Source organism: Thermobia domestica, chromosome 5, assembly GCF_964235325.1.
Source record: "Thermobia domestica chromosome 5, izTheDome1.hap1.1, whole genome shotgun sequence".
NCBI lineage: Eukaryota > Metazoa > Arthropoda > Insecta > Zygentoma > Lepismatidae > Thermobia > Thermobia domestica.
Genome location: NC_137458.1, coordinates 291609090 through 291634432, shown reverse-complemented (window position 1 = coordinate 291634432; position 25343 = coordinate 291609090). Strand labels below are relative to the sequence as shown.

The 25343-nt window shown below is 36.5% G+C and overlaps 1 protein-coding gene across 1 annotated transcript in view; it reads right to left on the bottom strand.

Moving 5' to 3' along the window:
* Window positions 1-282: 282 nt before the first annotated feature.
* The window catches only part of LOC145686689 (uncharacterized), a 68028-nt gene continuing 42967 nt past the window's right edge, over window positions 283-25343 (bottom strand). Inside the window, exons 8-12 of the mRNA XM_081760232.1 lie at window positions 20147-25050; window positions 16127-16249; window positions 13233-13316; window positions 9408-10466; window positions 283-4008 (exon numbers count right to left, since the gene is read on the bottom strand). Coding sequence (XP_081616358.1) covers window positions 2723-4008; window positions 9408-10466; window positions 13233-13316; window positions 16127-16249; window positions 20147-25050 — 7456 coding nt within the window. The 3' untranslated portion in view covers window positions 283-2722. The remainder of the gene's footprint in view (window positions 4009-9407; window positions 10467-13232; window positions 13317-16126; window positions 16250-20146; window positions 25051-25343) is intronic.

Sequence of the window (25343 nt, the reverse complement as noted above, 5' to 3'; positions counted from 1 at the left end):
AGATCCATTACAAACAGTTGGGCACAAGTATCGGGGTCTAAAGACAAATAATTATATATATCGACCATTTCAATGTAGAGACTTCACAAGGTAGTTCAAGTAACATACGTATTTTGATATTCAGTATAAATTACTCACTTCAAAATTATCTTATTATGATCGTTTCGGCAAAAGAAGTTATTACATTCTGAATATGGATGCTATTAATCAAGTAGATTTTCACATAGAATCTGACTTGGTGAATATAACCAAACCACAAAATCTGCTAAACCTACAGATATCCTGTTTCACAAATATCGGGACTGGCTCTTGATGGTCTTCAATAATGTATGCAAAACTATGGTTAGCCTAAGCCTGATATCTATATTTGAAATTCACGAGAGAGTAGAGAATGTATTTTCTTTTTTTTTTTCTGTTTGTTTCTTTCTTCATTTATAATTAATATTATTAAACAAATCTGTAGTGAAACACTGGACATGAAAATATGTAGTTCTACGACTGAACAGTGTTATTTTCTGTATCAATTCTTAAAACCTTATTTTACGATTTAGCTGTTATTGCACATTGTTTTTCAATTTCAACCACACAAACGAAGGAAGCATGCTAAGCACATTATCATACGAAAGCACGGATTAAAAATATTGTAGTGTTTTTAAAAATAGACTTAACTGATTTTCTTCTCTACAGTAAGCTTGTGGGAAGGTGACAGATGGGGGAAAGCCCATCAGATATGGTAGGTACCAGAAAACCCCGGGATGAATATATATATTGACATTTATATAAACAAAAGATTTAGCTGGTTAGGACATGTAATCCAAATGAAAATAGTGACGAAAGAGAAAATCTAGTCTACTGGGAAAATTAGATAATATGCAAGAGCTGTTGAGGAAAATAGAATTTCAGACATTAAGAAGAAAGATACACGATCGAAAAGAACAGAGGCATGTTGTAGAGCAAGCCAAGAGCCACATATAGCTGTAGAGAGTTAGCTAGTATAGTAGGAAAATGTAACCTTGGCAACAAAGCCACTTCATCTAAGTTCCCTTCCCCAAAGTCCGCCAATGTATCCACCATTCCTCTGTACCATCGTGAATAAGGGGCTTCTGAAAGAAACGAGAGCGGCCAGTTCCTCTTTTTTAAGAAGATATCAAAGGATTTTCCCTCCTCATATAATCTATCTTGTAAAGAGATAACTTATTTTATCACGATAAATTGAATGTTGATATATTTTATTTGATTTTGAGTTTAGCGTCCCTTTCAGTAGCAAGGCTATATGAGACGTAGGTCTAAACTCAACGTGGGATGCGAATCACATTAGATCCCGTCGGGAATCGAACTCGGGTATCCATGTCAAATGTGCGTGAGCTAACCGCTTAGCCACGAGGGATCTCTCGCATGTTAATAGAAAAACGTGTAATTTCCACATCGCAATGAGTAGTTTGATTCCTTAATAATCGTAACGTTAGCATCGATATACATCCAACGAAAGTTTCACTGATATATTCACACGGTGAACGAGAAATGGCTATTGCACAAATTAAATTTTTTTGATAGAACCATTTAAGACAGAACCAAGATATACATATATATGAGGCCCTCTTCAGAAAATGAGCTCGCGGGAACTACTGAAAACGGTAATATTAACAAGATTCTTTAATGTCTGTTGAATGAACTGACCAATTAAAATTCCGTACTATACTCTTTGTCTGAAAGAAACATTTCTTAAATAGCAAACTTCTATACTGAAGTTGAGTTATTAACTCCTACGTTATTTCTGACATAAGAAACGGAATCACTCAGGAAACAACTTTTTGATTCAATTTCAAATTATTAAACTCAGAGTTTAGAGCAAATTGACCTGACAACGTTCCCTCTCTAGTTACACCTAATGATGTCAGGACACACCACTACTAAAATCAACATCAGGCTAGCTTCAACTTTCTTCCTTTCTTTAGAATTGGGCTTTCTACTAAGTTCTAGGATAACTTACAAATAAAGAAAAGAACACATCAGTTCAAGCCTCTTAAAAACTACTAACTCTCATATTGACAATATCACATTACAAAGACAAACCACAAATACTTGCTACGCTACTAACCTCAGTGTGATCATCTTATGATGAAAAACTAAGCACACAATTTGTAAAGCATGTGTCGTATAAAGTATTCTTAACACACACAACAAACTAACATCTTTTCTTCTATAAATTCCATTTTAAAATTCTTGTTCAGTGTTGCCTGGTCAACGCCTCTCATAGATCTCATTTCCACTTTTTAACTAACTGCTGCATATTTCAAAAAAATCACAAATTAAAACCACAAATCTACGATTGCATAAGTACTTTTCTCTTAGATAAAAATATTATTATTATTTTTAGAAACGCATAGTTCGCATCTTAGTAACTTTAAAATGTCTCGTTTAATAATTGTCTTACACAAATTTACTGCCAGGATCTATACTAAACTAGCAAACTATTAGAACAAAAATTCCTGGCTGACATTACAATAGTTAGCATGAGATATTTACGGAATTTCAAGGTAGTATGAAATGCTACTCTACCCAATTTAATCAATGACTGTTACAAAACACTATATGTATGAAGCAACTAGAGTTGAATCTACCAGGACTCATATTCTCACTTTCAATCACAACTAATTACGTACATTAAACTGGTGCTTCAGTAATTTCTTCAAATGTTCAGTCTTCGAATTTCTTGAGAATACTAAATATGTTTAACCTTTAAGACCCTATACTTCTTTGTATTAGGAACCAAAACATTTACTCCAGTTGGCTTTGAATGCATCCCTTGTGTAGTTGTTAAAGGTGTTGTTAATACTTGTTGTACGCCTACCGTGGGTACATTGACTTGTGATGGAAATGAATTATACATTTGTGGGACATTTCCACCAATGATTGTATGAGTGGCAGTTGGATTTAGGGCCATGTTTGACTGCGATGGAACTACATGTATAAGGTTTACGAAGCCACCGTTACTAGGTATTCCCGTCTGAGGAGCAACAGGATTTATTACTTGTGTTGCAGTGTTTATAGGTGGCCTCACCACCTGTGAAAGTGTTTCCTGTGGTATACACATCGCTGACGGAGCCTGAACAAATACTTTCGTCACATTACTGCCTGACGGCGTAGCTGGAAAGCATCCCCTCACTGTAGCAAGTTGAGGTGCCGTCGGAACTGCCATTTGTGGAACGTCCCGTGATACATTCAGTGGGTAAAAAATACCATACGGTGCAGATAACTGAGCTGATGGTGTATTTACAAAAGAAAATATATTAGTTCCTGGCACACTACTATTTGCAACAACTGGAAATATAATCTTTTGAGTACCCTGTGGTACGCCCGTTTGTTGTGCATTATTGGCACCTCCTGAAGACAAAATTACATTGGAAGTTCCAGAGCCACTCGGTACATGCGGGGCTCCATTCACTGGTATTGTCATACTTGAATTGTGAGTAGATGGGTGACTTTGCATTATATGTAAAGTCTGCGGAAAACTCGATGAATTAGAATTTCTAATAACACTGCCAGAAGCAGAGTTCTGCGCATTTTCTTGTACAGAGTATGTGTTAACTACCTGCTGGGGCACGTGATCTTCCACATGTTCATCTGTGTCTAAGGAAGATTGAATATTTGACGTTACTTCTTTGGGTTCAATACTATCATCAGGAGACTCTGGACATAGCTCGCTTTCCTCATCCACTTCATTTTTATTAGGAGCATCTGTGTTGGTTGAAACAGTGACAGCTGTCAAAATACAATCGTCGTCGTCGTCTTCCTGAGTTTCAGTGCCACCAACCTCTTGTGCATTATTTTCATTCGGTAAGTTTATTTGCGATTGTTCGGTAGAATCCGCCACACAATTCGAAGCGGAACTTAATTCCTGCTCATTACCTGTCTGTTCCTGAGATTCGCCTGTTGGATCCTGATCGTCAGTGTAAGCGGTTTCCACTACAGCAACGACTGGAACATTTTCTGGTGACACTACTGTCTCTGTAAGCATACAAAACATATCTTATTACTAACTCACTTAAAATACATTAAAGTAACTCTAAAGTAAAACATGTTGTAAATTTATATACATTTTTAAAGAATAAATGCATTTCATATTTTACTTTAGTTTTCAAATTCACAAGAATTAAAAATAACTTTAAATAAAGAGAATAATATCGAACACCCGCTGTGATTAAATACGGAGCTTGCTTTATGCTGTACTCCTTAAAAAAAGGTTGCTACAATTTGAATAACGTTAATATTTATATATATTGAAATCAGAGAAATTTGTCACGTTTCATGAATAGTATGTTTCTGTTATACTCCCTATAACCCTTCGAATATATTGAAATAGATAGACGATAATTCTATAACCAACGCAATGAACGAAAATTATTCACGTGAAAAAGGAAGTTTCAGCTGACATGCAGCTTGACAGCTGATCAAGATTGTCCATCAGCATACTTTTTTTTTTTCGCTATTTTTTTTTAGAGTGGGGGAGGGATTACAAGAAGAAACTTACAAAAGAAATGAAATCTTTGAGTTTTATGTCCCACGGTTATGCTGGCTAGGCTAGAGGAGACGGTGATGAAGAGAAATGAAAATGAAATGGCGGAATGAAGAAAGTGGGAGAAAACGGGAGAACTTCGACAAAACCCACGCACACAATGTCTGTCCACCACAAAATTCACTCGGCGCGAGCTGAGACCGAACCAAAGACCCCATACACCAAAGGTGAACGCTCTACCATTTAACGACCGCTACCAAGAAGAAGCTTACACTTTTATCGATTCATTTACATATTTGAATCTATAATCGTTTCCAGTGTTATATAAGATATATATGATAGACAACAAAAATATTAGTAAAGTGTACCAGGCAAACATACAGAATCTATTACCAAACAAATAAATTAAGTGCGCTGAACCATGGAATATACAGATTACGTCACTTGGATAGATCGTGACTTGTGCCTTCGACATCAGGAATATAGTAAGAATTAATATTCTCACTTCCCAATACAGAAGTCTGGGGTCTAAATTCAGCAACAAACCATGCTACTCAAGTTTCTTCAAGGATTTTCTTCGGACTCGACGCAATGTTACATATGCAAATTTTCTATCTAATTTTTCGTTGTTTAATATAAGGAAAAGAGCTCCGATTTTAATCCTATCTAACACTTATGCAACAAACAGTTCAAATTCAAATCTAAACCAAGCAAGCTGACGTCCCGTAATTGATTATAAAATTATCCAAAACATCTTATTACTAGTTTTCATGCTTCTATAATAAGCACTTATGAAAAATAAACATGAAAAATTATGGTATTTTACCCTATGCGGTTAGTTTTTACTGCATGCCGAACATTTCGATGTCTTACTTCTCTGCTAAAATCTTTCAAAGCCAAAGTGTCTCACCAAGTTGCTTGATTTTACATTTTTAATCTTTTTTTTTTTTTTTTTCAAAAGATTTATACACACAACTTCTGTCAAAAGCACTGAACTTACATTGGAACGATAAAATGGAATCTTGAAGTTTTGTGTCCCATGGTTATGCCGGCTAGACTAAAGGAGACGGTGAGGATGTGAAATGAATGAAATGGTGGAATAAAGAAAGTGGGAGGAAACGGGAGAATCCCGAGAAAACGCACGCACACGGTAAAATGGAATGTAGTAACTAGCATTAAGGAACGTATAAGGGACACAAAAGACTATGATTCTGCGTTATCAGACTTATCTACGCTTAATATCCCATACAGACAAAGTATGCCACCAAACAGATACAACTATTTCATAAGACTACACCGCAAATTGAAAGATCTACTTACGAGTAACGTCCTAAGAACTAAAGAGACTCAACATTCATTTGACAAAAATTACGACTATATTATTATCAAGCTTAGGAGTACAAAGATGAACTACTAATCAATTTGGATTTGTAAGCACTCGTATAGACAATTGATTTTTATACTAGACACGTACGAATTTTTCCATTAATTTTACATGCTACTCAAAAATTAGGTAGATTCTGTTTTCTGTTACCTCCCTTACGGAAGATTTATAAAGGAAGTCCCGGCCTTACAGCTCTGTGGAGCTCACTATATTTGTTTTAATTATAAATTGTTTAAAGTAAGAATATGTACTAAAATGGCACGTGACAAGATGGCCGAATTTGCCTGTTTTAAATATAATTGTTTAATACACTATTAATGTAATAAAGAAGGATAAGCGGCGCATGAACATATTGAAAATGATAAACAGTATATGAAGATTGTAACAAATAATAACATTGTCCAAAGTAATGATTTGTAAATAGTAAAAATTGAATAAAAAAAATGAGAGCAAAGCTCCCCAATACTTAGTGTTTACAGCGCCATCTCTTATTCGAATTAGGCAGATATGGCGATTAGCAACTCTGAATCATTATGGAAACTAAGTTTTGAAGAACAACAATTCTTTGTAAGTTCTACACAGTATTAGCTGTGTAATTTTTTGGAAAATTTTAATTAATGAATTTCAGTGATTGGACAGATCCGGCAAAAGTAAAGTTTATAAGTATTTGGAAGAAAATAGAAGATTAAAAATGTAAAATCAAGCAATTTGGTTCTACATTTTAAGGCAGGGGTGGCCAATTTGTCAACCGGCAAATCGTGAAAAGTAGCCCGCCACAGTCTCTTGCCTACTGTCTGTACCAATCACTGCTACTGTTTTACGATACCCTCTAGCACAGGGTTTCTCAACCTTTTCCACTCACGTACCACCAAAGGCGTACTTCCATAGCTCGCACTTACCACGAACAGCGTCTCGCGTATCACAAGTTGAGAACCTCTGCTCTAGCGGGTTACAGAACATATCAGTAGACCGCCAGTGATTTCTGAAATGTATAGCTCAAGCAGCTTTCAATTTTAAGAAGGCTAGCCATTCCTGCTTTAAGATACTATGGCAACGGAAGAAGACATTAACAGATAAGTGAGATATCGAAATGATTGGCACACAATAAAAACTTCAATACGTATAAGGTAAAGAACTATTAATTTTTCATATTTATATATTCATACTGATTCCTCATAGTAACTATCTTATTTAACCATCAACTATATAGTTTTTTAATCATTATTATTTTCACTTTTCTTTTTTTAGGAAAGAAAGGAGAAAAGAGAAAAAGGAAGAGGAGGAGAAAATGGCACGGGATAAAGAGCATTAGAGAAAAGACAGAGATGCTGAAGACCTATTTAAGAAAAGAAAGAATGAACACATACAGAAAAGGAGGATGTAGAATTCTGGAAGTGATTAAGAGAATGAGGAACAAGAAGAAAGGCGTAAGTGAAGAAAGTGAAGGAGTAGTGTATGAAGTGAAGTGTAAAAATTTTAATATGATATACATTGGGGAAACAGAGAAAAAGCTTAAAGGAAGAGTAAAACATTGGGACGATGTGAGACTTAAAAGAGAGAATAACGCTATATACAAACATCTAAAAGAAACAGGGCATGATATAGATTGGGAAGGGAAACAAGGTTTAGAAAAAGACAATAGAACATTAATAAGAAAATGGAAAGAAGAGAGAAGGATTAAGAAAAAAAGAAAATTAATGAATTAGACAAATGGACTTCAAATGCATGAATTACCGGACAGAATGTTAGAACGAATGAACGAATAAAAATCAAGGATATGAAAAATTATTAAGAGAAGCAATAAAAATAAAATTATAAGATAGAATATTGAATTGAGAGGAAACTTCAAAATTAACTATATTTGGAATAATTTATTAAATAATAATAACAATAAAAGTAAAAGTAATAATGATTTAAAAAAACTGTTATACTAAAAATTTAAAATTATAAAATGAAACAATTAAAATTATATAACAATAATAATTTAATGTTGTGAAAATATTTCTGCCAGTTAATGTCTGATGAAGATAACTTAAGTATATACTCTGGTCAAAAAAGAATTAATTATTTAAGTAATAGTTCCAATATAGAGCCCAATATAGTTCCAATATAGTAATAGTTCCAATTTAAGTAATAGAGCCAATATAGATGATGTTGCATATGGAATTTATGTTTAAAAATCCATATTAGAGCATCTACAAGTTATTTTTGTGTCTTCATTTCAAGGTATTTTAATGCATAGTTTTTGTTTTTTTTAAACTGCATACAATGCCTTCATCTTTTTAACAATGCAATACAAAATCTAAGTTGCGTCTGCTCAACATGTAGAACGCAATAACATTTTAATTTATACCATACCTCTATTAATTAGGATTTAGCTAATTCCCCTGTCCTATATGTTAAATTATTCGTACCTTCACCCTGGAAATAAATATCAAAACAAACTGTTTCAAGGCATCACTGGCCCCTTTATCAATGTATTTTCTTCCGCCGCGCTGTCAGCTAGAACATTGTAATAGGCGCTGTCCATCCGAAAAAAACCTATGCTTAAATACAAAACCTTTGCAAAGAGAACATATGTTCAAACCACAAATTTTAAATATGTTGACTAAAGATCTAGAGACTGCATCACATGCAAAAACGTTAGAAAGCTGTAAGGCATTTCACATCTTGATCCTAGGAATTTTTTTTATTAGTTCTATTTTTATTTATTTATTTATTTATTTTTTTACTGAAGCGCCGTTAGTTGTGAAATGACAGAGCAGAGCGTACTGACACTAACAATATTAGAATTAGGATTATAATTTCTGGGCTTTCGGCATCTATGTCCATGTTAGCTCATCACGCATGAGGGATGACGAGGCCTCGGCGATCACACTATCAGAGGAAAGGAAGGAAGGAAGCGGCTTGGGACCTGTATCTTAGGTATCATCCAGACATTTGCCTGGTGCAAATGAGGAAAACCCACGATGGTTGGTCTGAAAAAGTTTTTACACTTTTTCGACCGAGTGTCCCCACCGGGAATCGAACCCGGGACCATTCGTACTAAAGACGAGAGCGTTAGCGACTACGCTACGCGGGGTTACTAATAACGTCAGATACTGAAATCTATTGCACTAATCTGTTCTAAATGATGCAGTTTCTACCTCTGTAATCAACGTATATAAAAAACGCGGCCTGAACTTACTTATTTTCTCTTTGCAAAGATTTTGTATTTATGCATAGGCTTTTTTTTTTCTTTCTTAATAGACAGCATCTGTTACCATGTTTCAGTTGATAGCGTAGCGGAAGAAAATACACCAATAAAGAGGTCAGTGATGCCTTGAAATGGTTCGTTTTGATCTTTATTTCCAGGACGCAAAGTAAGAATAATTTTCTCCTCTATATCTTAAATAAGAATCCTATAGCCTTCAAAAGTAAATACATCTAGTAAACTGTCAAAAAATTAGTATCAGAAAAAGTCTTTATATCATTTAATAAAACCAATAATTAAAAGAAAAAAAATACCTTGTTCATTATTGGTGTTCTGATAGATGTTTTCTTCCTGTGTATTAGCTGCAACTTGAACCACTGATGGATTTTCACCCTGCGTTGGGTTAATTATTTCAGAATAACTGTCTTGTAGTTCATTTCCCAAAATGACATTTTCTACACTACCTGGTGTAACAAATTGTGAATAACTTGGTTGTACCATCTCTGTTCCGTATGTGATAGCTGGCCTTCCTCCTAAATTATTGTTATTGTACGTATTTGTTGGTGCTTGAATAAACAATTTTATGAGTTCATTCTGGTTATTTGTCTGCGGAAGACACCACCTCACGTTACCTGCTGAATATGCTGCGGCCAAAGATAGTTCAGGTACGTTTCTAGAGCCCGTGAGGATATTGATACCATAATTAGACGCTCCAAACGGTGTGCTACCTGGCGGCAAAGCAAGCTGAGATCCATGTGGATTCACTACTTTTAAAATGTAATTTCCTGCTACACCACTACTTGGCAAAATTGGTACTATTGGTTTCTGTACATTACTTCTTGTATTAGTCTGCTGTTGCAATGCATCCTGACTCGCTGATACAGCAGAACTCTGAGCTTTGTTCCTACCCCGCATTTTAACTGTACTTCGTATCTGAGGCTGAACTGCTTCCTGTGCAGCAATACCGTTAACTGAAATATTCTCCTGGGGTGTGTTTGAAGTTGTTGTGGAGTAGGATGGCTGATTCTCTTCAATACTCTCTTGAACGAGGTTTGTGGTACTAAATGCATCCTCCTTTGAAGTATTCGGTGCGTCTGAATTATCGGCGTTACTAACAGTAGAAGATACTTCTTCGGTACTTTGCGGAATCTCATGTGACCCAGTAATCTTTGGTGTTTCTGAGGTAATTTCGTGGTTCATATCACAAGCAGCCTCTTTATTAGAAATACTTCCTTGTGCTGAGGCTGCTGCCTCAACTTCCAGAAGTTTATTAATTTCTTCGATACTCAATACAGTCATTTTAGCTGGCTGATTCGTCTTGCCTTCAACATTCATATTATCATCACGATAGACACCAGCTGCTAATGATGTATCTGAAAAGGAATAAGAAACTTAATAAGGAAACAAAAATAACTTAAATAAGCGCTAGAAATGGTAAAAGAATAATGATTTGTCTGAAAATACAATTTCTACGTTTGCTCCTGTCCTTCCAAAGTATGTAGCAGGTTTTTCGTAAGAAAAATGATCCCACTTGGAAATTAGAAAGAAGTTGCTTTTTGATCTGACATGTTATCCACAAAGCTGATTTTGAATTCCAAGCTATTTTTCAGTATAGCGTAGATTAAAAAAGAATCTGCCGCTATGGATAATAAACTCAAACATGTCGGTCCTCAGTTATAGTGTACCTTACGTGAATCTAGATCCATGAATAACTTCCGAAGTAGGATCCACTTACGGTGCTGAAAATGTGGGTTGAAAGTTTTACATCTGTACCTTTGTGGCCTTCGTTCATTTCTGGAATAAAACATGTACATCTTATCATAGCTAACATATATGTTGCTCAAATGATCAGGGTTACTTCTAATACGGAAAGATAAACGTAAGTTTTGCCCTTAACCCTTCATTAGAGCTGGGAGACAGCAATACACAAAATGAACGTTGTAAACTTGCCAAGACTATAAGGAAATAATCTAATGATCCACAATATGAAAACATTTTATTAAATCACTGTAAATTCTCATCTGTAGAACTACAGACATTATCAGTGATATACTAAAAAGACATTTCGAAAAATTAAATATTTTAACAAATCAACTACACATCTAACACAGGGGCGGGTCAGTAAGATGCACAAAACTTTATGTAGAAGAAAGTGTAATGGATAAAACATTAAGATTATATACAAAGTAAAGGCTCATATTGAAGTTACTTTTCAACACATTTCTATGACCGTGACACAAATTTCAAAATACCGTTGATAGAAAATCGTCGCTTGGGAGTATAGCAATCTGTGCATATCCGATTTGATTTAGATATAGCAACTGAAACGCTGCCCAACCAAGAATTTCTTCACAGGTCAAAAAGCGGATTGTCGGAAGATGCTAGATTAGAACTGTACGGCGCATGCTCGAGAATTCAAATTTCTAGACGCAAACTACAGTCACTAGCATTTTTTTTCGCACTTTAAGTTACCTTGAATTTCTTTTTTGGTGGGGAATAGGTTTGTTTCACGGATATCTACTTTGTTTCAGGTGTGTATGGTACGTTCAGCACTCCTCACCTTGATACGTTCCAGAAAGTATGTTCTTCTTCAGCGTACCATGCCAGGTACTTTAGGCATGTCATCATTCGCTGCCATCTATGGATTTCTACTAAGTTCTTTTGCATTCACCGAGCACTCACTTCACGAAATGTTGAACATGTTCGATAAATGTTCGAAGATGGATTCACTGGTCTTTATGATCGGATTAGGAATTATTTTTATGGGCTTTCGTTATCTATGATCATTTTAGCCCGTCAGGTATGAGGAATCACGTTCCTCCGCGATTAATTACCCGGGGAAGTGGGGGAGGAAGGAAGCGACCTGGACTCTTTTGCTAGGTACTATCCCGGCATTTACCTGGTGTAAAGAGGAAAACTTCTCTCAGGATGACTGGCCTGAAAATGCTTTTACACTTCTCGACCGAGTGACTCCACCAGGAATCAAACTCGGGACGTATCCATGACGGAAAAAGAAATATACCTTTCTGCTCTTGACAAATTGACGACTGTAACACATGTGCCATCTCTGCTCAGTTGTTCACGCTTCTGCAGCTAGAGGTACATCTGATTAAATAACTGCCGACTACAGTGCGAACTTCAAAGTATTTCTCTTTCAATTTTCATGTCCCGGATTAGTATAATCGGATGAATCATTGTCCATTCCACTATTGGTAGTCACATTCAGACGATTTCATACGTGACATCTACAGATAGGGGCGCAGCCACTTTGTTCGTCAGTGCAAAGAAAGTTCCCTTCGTTGCTTTATGGTTGTTACGGTATTCGGATATGAGAGTAAGCTGATGATAGGCAAGGTAAACAAAAACGTGAAGGTGAATGCAAGATGCTTCCAAGAATCTATCGGAGGGACATCCCAGAATTGTATGGAATAGATGCGAATCAGGTGATGATCCATATGGACAAAGCTTTGAGTCATACCGCCAGAACATCACTACGTGCTTATTCCGTTTGTAGACATTCCTGTGAAAAGTCCAGATGCCAGTCCAAGGGATTTTTGCGCATTTAGACTTGAAATGATCTTCAACATCGCCGCCCGCGCACTCTGGATGGTGTATGGAAAGCTTGCAGGGAGAAGTGGGACAGAATTCCCATGCCTGACCTGAGGCAGAGCTTGTTGCAATGGAAACTGCGATGCCATGTGATAGTTCACAATGCTGGGAGTCCAATAGAAAATGATCGGTGCTGGCAGCGCGGTATCTATTAAGGTACCCGTCAAAAAGGATCGGATATAAAGCAAACAACCTTCTGTAGACTTCTCTGATTACGGTATGTTGTAACTTGATGAAAATAATGTCCTTTTTTAAACTGCTGTTTAAAACACTCTAAGTTGCTTCAATATTAGGTTTTTTTTTTTTTTTTTTGTGTGTGTGTGTGTGTGGAAAAGAAAAGATGTTATGTAGGTAGATACTCAATTTTGTTAGAAAATGTAATGTATAACATCGATTTCTTGTCGATTTCACGAATCTATCTTTCTATATTCATTCAACCATCACAAAACAAAAGAATGCTACCCTATTAGAAAAAAATACGATAATTACGGGACAACCATCATTATTATCTTCATTAAACTATAACTTACCCCATTGTTGTCTTCTACTTAGCAGAGTTCTTTCCATAAGGTATGGTGCTTTCTCCGCAGCTGACATAGCTCTCCAACGCCTTCCTAAAAAATAATAAATAATCTTATCAGTATCATCATAATATTCTGTCAAAGAACTGGTTTCTCGACATTATCAAAAGTCAAAGAGTTCATTACATCGGAGGAATATGAACTGACATGTGCAAGTGAATATCTCTGTAACTAAGTTGCTAGGAGGACTGCTGGAAAAGTTTCTGCAAACTACTACTACTAACAGTGACGCTACTGTTCCGCTATTATAAAATTTGAAGAAACAGACGTATGTATATTTAAAATATCTTGGGCTGTTTGTTTAAGCCTATTCATTTATTTTACACAGTAGTTTTGTGTAAGAAATGGAAATTTCCCATTAACACTTTCGAGCAATGGTATTTTATGATTTCAAATGTATTTTACCATTGAAACAATGCATCAAGGGACGTCATTTACCTCTTAGAGATGAAGCACTATCAAATAGCACTATGTACGATTTGTTTTCCGAATTATAGCACATTTTTCAGTGATATATTTCGTGAAAATCATCAATTTTGCCAGTAATTTTGATGCTGTGCATGAAATGATTTAGAGAGATCGCCATATGACACATTGTGAGATTCAGGCATCCTTGAACATTGACATGAAAGCAATGCATATGATTCTGTATGGTCTCCTGGACGTACGGAAACTCTCAAGCCATCGGATCCCACACAACTGGATCGAAGCTCAAAAACAAGCTCGAGTCAGTTGGTGTACTACATTGCTCCAGGGGATAAAACTTTTATTCACACGAACCCAAACCTAAACAGCAATCCACTTTCTGGGTGAGTTCCTTCGTGACTAAGCGGTTAGCGTACGCACCTTTGGCGTGGGAGACCCGGGTTCGATTCCCGGCGGGAGCTCATGTGGTTCAGGTTTTACGTTAATCAGTAGGTTTACGTCTCATATAGCCTCGCTGCTGAAAGGGACGCTAAACTAAAATCAACTCAACTCAACACTTTCTGGGTGTTTCAAAGTGAGTTAAAATCAATAAAAGTTGTTTATTCGAGGAGTGTTGCCAAGCAAACGATTGCTTGTTTCTTCGGTTAAACCAAACGTGTGGCAGCCATAGCTTTAGACGATCGAAAGACTGTAAATGCTAACTGGTATGAAACAATTTATTTACCAGAAGTCATAAATAAATTCCGTAAAACAAACTCGAATCGTTGTATCATTCTTCATCCCGACAACGCCAGTTACCACTCAGCACTAAATTTAGGATGCTTTTTTCTTCTTAAGTAAAAATGTCGAATTAATATCATTTCATATTTTGCGTCAATACGAGGTACCTTGATTCAATGACATTTGTAACAGAGTATCATGTACTTGTACGGTAAAAGTCGAGCAATGAAACATTTTTTTTGTTAGTCTACGAATAACAGCGTAAAGGCATTTATATATATATATATATATATATGACAAATACTGAGTATTAAGTCCAAAGAAATTTGAAGAAATTCTTATCGCATGAACTTTTCAATGCTGAGAATATATATACACACAAAACTATATGTGAAAACTGCATCAAGAAAGAATGGGAATGAATCCAAACTCATGTGATTTATACAGAACGTGACATACAAACGATTATAATTTCATACGTGGGTCTACTAACACAAACGGTTATATACCATATGAAGTCAATACGCAGAACTCAGGTAGTAGAACGTCGACAAGCGAAAACGGAACGAGCAAGCGTCATTATGCCCCGTCGGTGTAAAACGAACAATATAAATTTGAAAACGAGGCCACATTATCGGTCTGCAGGAGGGTAGCTTCTCGCAATGCGAAATTAGTATATGTATAGGGCATGCCGCCACAACAGTGACGCATATGCGGAAGCAATTGACAGACGAGAACAATTTGGAGCGACAATCTTCCAGTGGTCAATAATAAGGGATGGGGCACCGATCCTGGGAGACCGACGGGACCAAAGATCTGGGTAACTTTGCTTGGATCTTTCTTTGCATATCTGACAATGAAACCCAGATACTGTCTCGAACGCGAAAGTTATGAGATTGGCCCCAATGGTGACAGACACCTTGTGCGTATGCTATGACGAATAATATAGCGTCTTCCAGGATGTTAGCTCAACGCTGGAGCACGATGAGGTATGGACTTGCCGTCGTCGAAGGTCCTATAGCATCGCCTTTGCGTTGGTCTCCACTAATACAGAATCACAAACGTCTGCCTCAGATTACTAACAGATGCGTTAATGCTGTCGCTGATGTGCAGAGTGGTCGAGAATCATGTTTCCTGATTAGTTCCAATCTAACCTCCCCTACAGGACAGCCGCCATTGCAATACACAATCTCAGCTGCTACACATTGAGAGCACCACCAATGATTGCTACATCACAGAAGTACTAGTGGTCGAGGTCGTATCTTTCTTTCAGACAACTCCGCGCGTCATTTGTCAGCAGCATAATGGTTGGCAAGCACCCCGCAATGTGAAACTTTTCTTGGAGAAAGCAGGGTAGAGCTGCTTTCCACGCCTCTTAAGCTAGCTAGACGCTCGCCTCTCGAATACGTGTGGAATAGGGTTTGTCGGTAGCATTTTCGTCACGGTTCTTCAGAACATAGTATCGAAGTTTTGTGGACTCGCACGTAAACATCATGGTACGCCTCAGATTTATCAAAGTTAGAGGTATTGTACAATACTGGAATAATTTTTGAATAGTCACGTAACGAGTCTCTGCTATAATTTCCCTTCACCCACGCTTGTCTTTCTTGGTTTTGGAATTTTCACAAACTGCAGTATCACTGTCTAATTTTTTTAACCTACAACACAGACTATTATTAATAATGCAAACAGTTTACCTAATATTTTATTAAGTTTGCCAAATGGCGTGTGTGGATGTTCTTTCTGTAGTCTTCCCTTAACTTCTCTGACCCAAAGCCAGTATGGGCTTGGTAATTTCTTCTTGCGCCATTTGATAGTTTCTGTTAATGAACAGAAAGAAATATTAAATACAATCCATATTATGTATATGTATCTTGAATTACGTAAGTTGGACAGATTCACAAGCAAATATTAACATTTAAGTTATTGTTTTTCAAAACCTAGATTTAGATAAAACACAAAGAAGAAAAATTGCATAAGTGAGATTTATATTGTAATATCCTATGTGATGTCGTAAACAAGCAATTCCACGCATCAATGTTTACAAACACCACCACATGGTTCAGCAAGAGGATCTCCCACCAGAGGGACCTATAATCACATGCAGACGACAGCTTCTGGCCCCTCCCACGGAGCAGAAGACGACATCGGAGCAGCAGCGCCACCACCACCCAAAGGACCCTATAAATTGGATGGACGAAGGCAACTCGACACCAGTTTTCTAGTGACCCTCCTACTGTCTGCTTCGGGACTTTAGCAGTAACCTAACCCCAGGGCCTCTAGTCTGCTACGGGACTACGCCTATCCTTTCTCTTGGCTTTGCCTGCTTCGGGGCTCTGACTGGGAATCCCAACCTCAGCCGTTTTGCCTGCTTCGGGGCTTTGCTGGCCATCTAACCTACCCACTGCTTGCTTCGGAGCTTTGGGCACCTAAAATCCACTCCTCTTTGCCTGCTTCGGGGCTCTGTTGGAGATCCTGTCTGCGACCTTACGGTCAAAGACCACCTATAACTCACCTTGATTCTAGAGAGATCAATTTGTATAGTATTTTGTGCAAATACTTTTACAATATTTAGAACTAAGTACTTTGACTATATCTAGGTGCATTCCATTTCTACAATACACTAAGTTCGAGTGAGAGCCAACAATATCTATGCTTGATAGAAATAATGTTTTAAAGAAATAACTATGCAGTATCAAAACTGTGAAAGAACTCCCAAACAATGAATACACAACCTAACGATCACTTGGAGACTTCACAGTTACTTATCTGTACTTTATTTATTACTTTCCTTCCATACTTGATGAAACGAAAGGGCTTATTAACTTTCTGGTCCATTATTTTGTAATCTACAATTCATGTTAGATTGCCGCAACAGGGATACCCTTGTTTCTAATACCTATTTACCTATATCCATACACAAAGCAGGGCACGAAATTTCAGGCCTGAACCCAATAGACAGAAAACGGAAAATATACCAGAAGGCACCAAACCAAAATAAAGGGTCGTCAATGGTGACCGGAAATTTTGAACCCCCATATACAAAAAATTTTAATCAAAATAATATCTCCTTTTGGTTTTTCCATTATAACTTTTCTTAAAGAGCGTGGACTCAATTTTTTACAGGCAATGGCTAATGTTACGTGGCTTCTGGTATAGTACGTGATGAAAATGGGATTTTAAATAGTTCCTCTATTCGGTGCGAAGATCCATATGGATTTTTTTTTTAATTTTACTGCTAATAAATCATAAATTTTGTCTTTGATTTCAGAGGTATAGCGTACAAGATTCGAAAGTCCCGACTCTTGGAATAACAACAGCAACAAGCCACCGTAGAGAGTAACAACCAAGGAAGAGTGCATCGTCAACTGACTGACCAGTTTGATTAAGTCCCTGAACCGGTGGAAGCTTCCGAGTGCAAACATACGGAAGAAATTTTACTGCGGCCAGCATCGCTGTACTAGTCATATAACAGATCGAGACATTCTTTGTGCAGCTCACAAAATCCTTGGCATACAACATTCGAAATAGGTAACAAAATTTGAACTCCGATAGGCCTAATCCATCCGTAATCACCATCGGCAGTCGTCTGCGGGCTGTAGGATTATTGGCACGTCACCCTGTCGGAAAGCTTTGCATCTCCCCACCAATCGTAACCAACGAAAGGGTTGGGCTGATGCACGCTTGAATTAGACGAATTACGAACAACTGTTTGGATAACAAATAATTCGAACAATTATTTGAGCACCTGGGTACAGATATTTCCGGCAACGCGTGTCCACCAAAGTTCAAGGTCGAGATTAAAAATAAATCTGTTTTCACTGGAGCTCATTGTGTTAGGCGCGGAAAGAAAGTGAAGTACGTTTTACGGTAGGTGTAAGATAGGAACACGCCACAAGTTGATATTTTTTTTACTCGTGTTTGTGCATCGGTAGATTGAAAGATGGCAAACAAAAGGCAACAATCCGTGAGTTCCAAAGAAGCAATCCAAAGTCTGGAAAACTTGCAACGCTATCTTTTCGAACACAATAACACGGTGTCGGTTTGAGGAAGTGGAAGTGGCGGTGCTACGAACTGTGGCAGCAGACACGGTTCAGAAGAAAATTACAGATTCTTCAAGCGTGCTTGAACAAGTAGGAAGAACTGCAATATGTACGATAGGCTAGGTAAAAACCCAATTAATAAAATTATCTTCAGATGTAATGCTATGCTGCTGTATATTCTTTCTTTTTAAACGTATTTGCTTGTTATTTAATACTTTGTTTTTCTCAAAATTCGGATTTATAACGAACTTCGGATATAAAGAACTCATTGTGTTGATCCCTTAAAATTCATTGCAAGTGTGCTGCACTATTTACTATAAACGACAACAAGAAAGCATTTTCACTGATTATCTACCTTGAGGTAGAAAGATAATAAGCCTAATAAAAAGTGAGGTTAATCTTCTACTCGTCGTTTTCAGGTCTAGATTTGAAGTTCCAAAATGGTGATTAATGGAATAGCACAATTATTGACATAAAGACTTTAACTTTAGTTTCATCAAATGAAAATCATAAATACAGGGTGTACATAAAGTCTCTCCCTAATAACAAACACTAATAACAAGAAAACAAAGAATGATAGGAGCATGCGGTCAGAAAACATCGCTTGTATGATAGTTCAAGATTTTGATACAGCCTTTGCTGCCATCTACTGCAGCTAACCGCAGCACGGCTGTTGTTTGTTTAAAAATGGCACCAGCACAGCAGGAAGGGAAGTTTGTTTTGTAGTATCATGAAACGAAATCTCTCGTCACAGTTCAGCGAACATTCAGGAGAGAGTAGAGTATGGACAGCAGCCAGCAGATGTTAAGAGTATTGAGGAATGATATAGCAAGTTTATTGCAACAGGAAATATTTTAGATCGCGAAAGAAGCGGTAGACCGATTGTTAGTGAGGAATGTATGGAAGCTGTTCGTGTTGCTTTAACACGAAGCCCACAGAAATTCTTACGTTGTGCATCACGTGAACTGGACATCCCGAAGTCAACCGTGTTAAAAAAAAAAAAAAAAAAAAAAAAAAAAAAAAAAAAAGTTATACGCATATAAGATGCAGATTGTTCATGCGTTAAACAAGGAAGTACATGTGGAAATTCTCTAAATCAGGTAAAAACACTTTTTGAGTTTTCCTATTATTTGCCGCAAACCGCATGCTTCTATCATTCTTAGTTTTCTTGTTATTAATGTTTGTTATCAGGGAGAGATTTTAACCGCATGCTTCTATCATTCTTTGTTTTCTTGTTATTAATGTTTGTTATTAGGGAGAGATTTTAACCGCATGCTTCTATCATTCTTTGTTTTCTTGTTATTAATGTTTGTTATTAGGGAGAAATTTTAACCGCATGCTTCTATCATTCTTAGTTTTCTGGTTATTAATGTTTGTTATCAGGGAGAAATTATATGTCCATTCTGTACTATTTTCACTATAGGTAAAACTTTCAACTTTCCATTTAAATGTTTTCTGTGGGAGATTCGATTAAAAAAAAAAAAAACCTCATTATTAGCATCTGTCATCTGGATACTCCAGTATTACAATACTACTACTATTAAACAGACGTTTTAACAAAGATATCAAACATATTTACAATACTAAAAGGAAAGTATTTCTTTTCTTCTTATTCCTGTCTGACGAAGGTACAGATATCTATATTTAAAAAAAAAATGCATGCCTTTAACTTACTTTCTTCCAAATTTTCTCTTCCAGCATTTTCACTTTCTTGAACGTCCTCTGGTTTTGTGAGAGAATTCGGATCATCAGATGCTATATCTTCTACACTGTTTTGTCGCGAACTATTATACTCGTCTGTATCAGAAACACTACCACTATTATTCGCATCTACTACTATTCTATGTTCTTGTTGCCCTGAGGTGGCAGTGGTGATATTAATATCTGAAATGTCCATGCTTTTAGTCCTATTATTATCATGTTCTTCAGTGACTGTCCTATTATAATCATTATTATGTTTTCTTTTTGGTGAATCTGAACACTCTGACTGCTTTGAAAAGGCGACTGTGTATATGTCTGAAACTTTTCTGATTTTCACTTTAATATCGCTTCTATTATTATTTTCTTCAATTCTACGACTGATAGTATCATTAGTTGTAAATGCTGAATCCTCCAGAGTAGTGGCTGCCTTTCTACCTGAAGTCTTAATGCGTTTTACCTTAATACGACATCTATTACTCGCTTCTGTCTCATAATCAGTAAAATTAGTATCATTAACATTTGCTGGCGGCTTCGTGATTATGGTACTTTTCTTACGCTTCCTCTTAACGCATCTTTTCTTATTCCCTTTCATTTGACGATCAACGGTATAATGATCTATACTTGCTGACAGACACGGAGTTGTGATGTTTTCATTTGAAATCTTCATTTGTTTTGCCTTCATATCACTATTATTGTCTTCAATTCCATCGTTAGCAATATCACTATTTTCATTTGATTGTTGCCATAAGGAGATATTTATATGCGTTTTTGAAATCATACATTTACCATCACTATCTTCGTTCTTCCCTGATGTTATCAGATTATCGTTATCATCTTCATTTGTTGTTACTTCACCTACTGCCTGATCAGAAGTTGTAGTATCATTGTCAGAAACTTCAATGCTTTCTGTTCCAGTGTTATCATCCTGAATGCTACTTTCATCACCAGTTTTGTCTTCAGTAACAGGATCGCAGTTTTCATTATTATTATTATTTCCATTTTCTGTTGGTATACACTCTGACTGATCCGAAGAGACAGTAACACTGTCATCCGGACCTTCAATAACATCACTATTCTCTGTATCATTGTCTTGAGTCTTTGCATCAGTATTATTATAATTACGTTCTTTAAGGACAATATAAATATCTACATCAATACCATTATCTCCATCTTTTGTTCCTCCAGATACTCCTTGGTTTGAGGTGGAGGTAGTACTGTCATCAGAAACATCTGTATACTGTATTTGTTCATCATTACTACTGTTATTGTTTTTAAAGCCAGGATCATCATCATTTACATCTGCTGTTACTGGAGGCGTTGATTCACTTGACAAGGTGGTAGCACTGTCATCACATGTTTCCACGTCTTTTGCCTCAATTTTGTCTTGATTTTCAATATTCTCTTTGGCTACAGCACTGTCATTATTCGCATTATCTACGTTTGATGTTGCTTCATCTTCAGATTGCTCACAGGAACCGCTGGTATTGTCATCAGCAACATCTACGTTTTCTCCTATTTTCTGATCTTCATTTCCAGTGTCATTTTTATCATTTGGTTTAACAGTATTGGTATAATCTTCACTTTCTCCTGATGAAACTAAACGTTCTGATTGTCTGTCTTTACCTTCACCTTCTGAGCGTTTTTCTTCAGTAACATTAAGGTTATCCTCTGCGATTCTACTACAAGCGAAACTTTTAGTTTGTTTACCTTCATTTTCTGTTTCTTCACATTGAGATTGCTCAAAGAACGCGCTCGTACTGTCATGGGAAACTTCCATGTTTTTCCCTGTTGTATCATCCTGATTTCCTGTGTCACTTATATCACTTGCTTTATTCACAGTATTGTTATAACCATCATTTTCACCTGATGACAATAAAGGCTCTGATCGTCTTGAATAGATGTTTCTCTTTTTACCAGCAACTTTTGAAAATTTTGCTTTCATGACATGGTTGTTATTCTCTGTAGCTCTACGAAGAGCGGAACTTCTTGTCTGTTTACTTTCATTTCCTGTTGCTTCACATTCAGATTGCCCAAAGGACGCGCTCGCACTGTCATGGGAAACGTCCATGTTTTCTCCTGTTGTATCATCCTGATTTCCTGTGTTATTTATATCACTTGCTTTATTCGCAGTATTGTTATAACCATCATTTTTGCTTGATGATAATAAAGGCTCTGATCGACTTGAATAGATGTTTCTCTTTTTATCAGCAACTTTTGGAAGTTTTGCTTTCGTGACACGATTGTTATTCTCTGTAGCTCTACGAAGAGTGGAACTTCTTGTTTGTTTATCTTCATTTCCTATTGCTTCACATTTAGTTTGCTCACAGGACGCGCTCGTACTGTCACCATGAACTTCTATGTTTTCGTTTGTTGTATCATTTTGATTTCCTGTGTTACTTTTATCACTTCCTTTAATCACAGTATTGTTGTAACCATCATTTTCGCCTGATGACACTAAAGGCTCTGATTGTTTTGAATAGATGTTTCTGCTTTTACCAGCAACTTTTGAACGTTTTCCTTTAGTGACAGTGTTGTTATTTTCTGTGATTCTACGAATAGCAGAACTTCTTGTTTGTTTACCTTCATTTCTTGTTGCTTCACATTCAGATTGTCCAAAGGACGCGCTCGCACTGTCATGAGAAACGTCTATGTTTTCATTTGTTGTATCATCCTGATTTCCTGTGTCAATTTTATCACTTGCTTTAATCGCAGTATTGTTACAACTATCACTTTTGCCTAATGTCATTAAACGTTTCGATTTCCTGGAATAGATGTTTCTGTTCTTACCAGCAACTTTTGAGCGTTTTCCTTTAGTAACACTATTGTTATTCTCTGTAATTCTACGACGAACAGAACTTCTTGTTTGCCTCAATATGATGTTTGGCTGTTTAACTGAAGCTTTCCTACGCCTCACCTTAATACTACTACCAATGTCTTTCATCCCACGGCCATCATCATCATTAATAATTTTACACACTGACTGCTCTGAGAAATTTTCTGCATCTTTCTCTAAAACTTTCTCGACAGTGTTTCCTGAAAATTCCGTATTTTCAGCCTGAGTTCCACCTTGGTTCATGGCCGTATTAATATCGTTATTACTACTTTCATTTGATACTTCTGCTAAAGGGGAAATGAAATTATTATCCAAAACTTCCCTACTTTCTGCCTTATTTTGTGTTCCAGTATCACTGTTATTCTCCTTTTCAATGTCAATATCATCATTACAATTTTCATCTGATGATATCGATTGAACCACGGACGTAGACGCACTGTACTCCGAAATTTCCATTCTTTCCCCTTGATCAGCATCCTTCTCAATATCTTCGTTATACTCTAGAATGGCTCCATCACAATCATATCCGTTCTCTATTTCTGGGCACTCAAAGGAGGTTATGGTACTCTTATCTGAAACCTCCATCCTTTCTGACTTTGAAACGTCCTCCATGCCATCACTGTTACTATCTTCTTTGATATCAGTATCAACAGAATTATTTTCACTTCCTTTTACTGAACATTCTGTCTGCCCTGAGCAGATGGTGGAGAAACTGTTGTTATCAGACACTTTTATACTTTCTGCTCTCATATCTTCTTCGTCTCCAGTATTACTATCGTTAATACTATTTCTATTTGACATAACTAAACACAATGGTTTCTCTACGGAAGTGGATATATTGTTATCACAACAATGATCTGTATTTTTTGCTTTAATATTGTCTTGAGTAACAGAGTCACTGTCTTCTTCACTTCTGGTTATCGCATACTCTGATTTCTCTACGGAGGCAGTGGCACTATTATCACAAACTTTCAAACTATCTGTCTTGTTGTTGTCTTGATTTACAGTATGAACAACATTGATACTTCCGTTTTCTGTAACTGAATATTCTAACAGCCCCAATGAAGTTGCGGTACAACTATCAAAGACTTTCATACATTTTGATTTCGTATTATCTTCAGTAACATTATCATAACAATCTCCATTTTCTACTTCTGCTGCAGATACTGCTTCCAAAATTTTCTCCTTAATATTGTCTTGGTTTTCGGTATCATCATTTGCCTTCTGTTTAACGGCGATATCATTATCATCAAGATTTCCTTTATCGGAAACTGAACACGCCGATTCATCTGAAGGAGCATTTGTACTTTCATCTGAACCTTCCACGTCTTTTGCCTTAACACTACTATTTTTATTGTCTTCCACTCCACGACCAGCATCTTCATTTATATAAACTGACTCTCTTGACGAAATATCTATATCTTTATATAACACTTCCATACATTTTCCCTTAACATTACTATTATTGTCATCACTCACATTTACGTTAGGTCCATTATCATCATGTTTATGATATCCATTAACTACTACTGTACACACTGATTGTCTAGAGGTAATAACATCGTTATCAGAAACTCTCGTACTTTCTTCTTTCGTAACATCTTGATTTCCAATATATTCTTCATAATTTTCTTTAGTGGCAGTATTAATATCTTCATGACTATTTACATTTTCATTTAATGTACACGTTGACTGTCCTGAGGAGGTGATTGTACTACTACTAGAATATTTCCTACTTTTTACACTAACATTTTGGCCCCCAGTATCACTATTATTATTGTCAGAAACTACAGTAATTTCATCATCTTCATTACTGAATACGAAATGGGTTTTCACGTGAAGGGTTAACTCTACGTTGTCTACAAAAGTCTTATCACAGATACCGCATATATAATTATTTCCGGCTCTCGATACTGAATAAAATTCTTTGAGATTTTCCAAATTATCCCCTAAAGTTACGTTCAAGTCCCCGCTGGTGTCAGAATTCTTCTTCCGTTGGTTAGAAGGACTAGGTTCAGAAATATTATCCAAATCCGAGCTGACACTGAAATAACACAAAAATATTGATTATTATCATATATATCCCAATATCACTCACTACATACTTTTAATATTACACAAGCACACATTCTTATGAAATACCTAATTACTTAAAAATGGAAAAGTAACTGCTGCTCTTCGGTGGTTGGGACTGTTGTCTTCTTTCGAGTCTTTTAGCTAAGGGCGGATTAAGGATTTAGTAAGTTCAGTAAAGCAATGAGAGAAACAAGGTTTAAGTTACAAGATAAATTACCTTGGGGGAGCAGGAGCTCAATGGTAGAGCGCTCACCTCTGGTG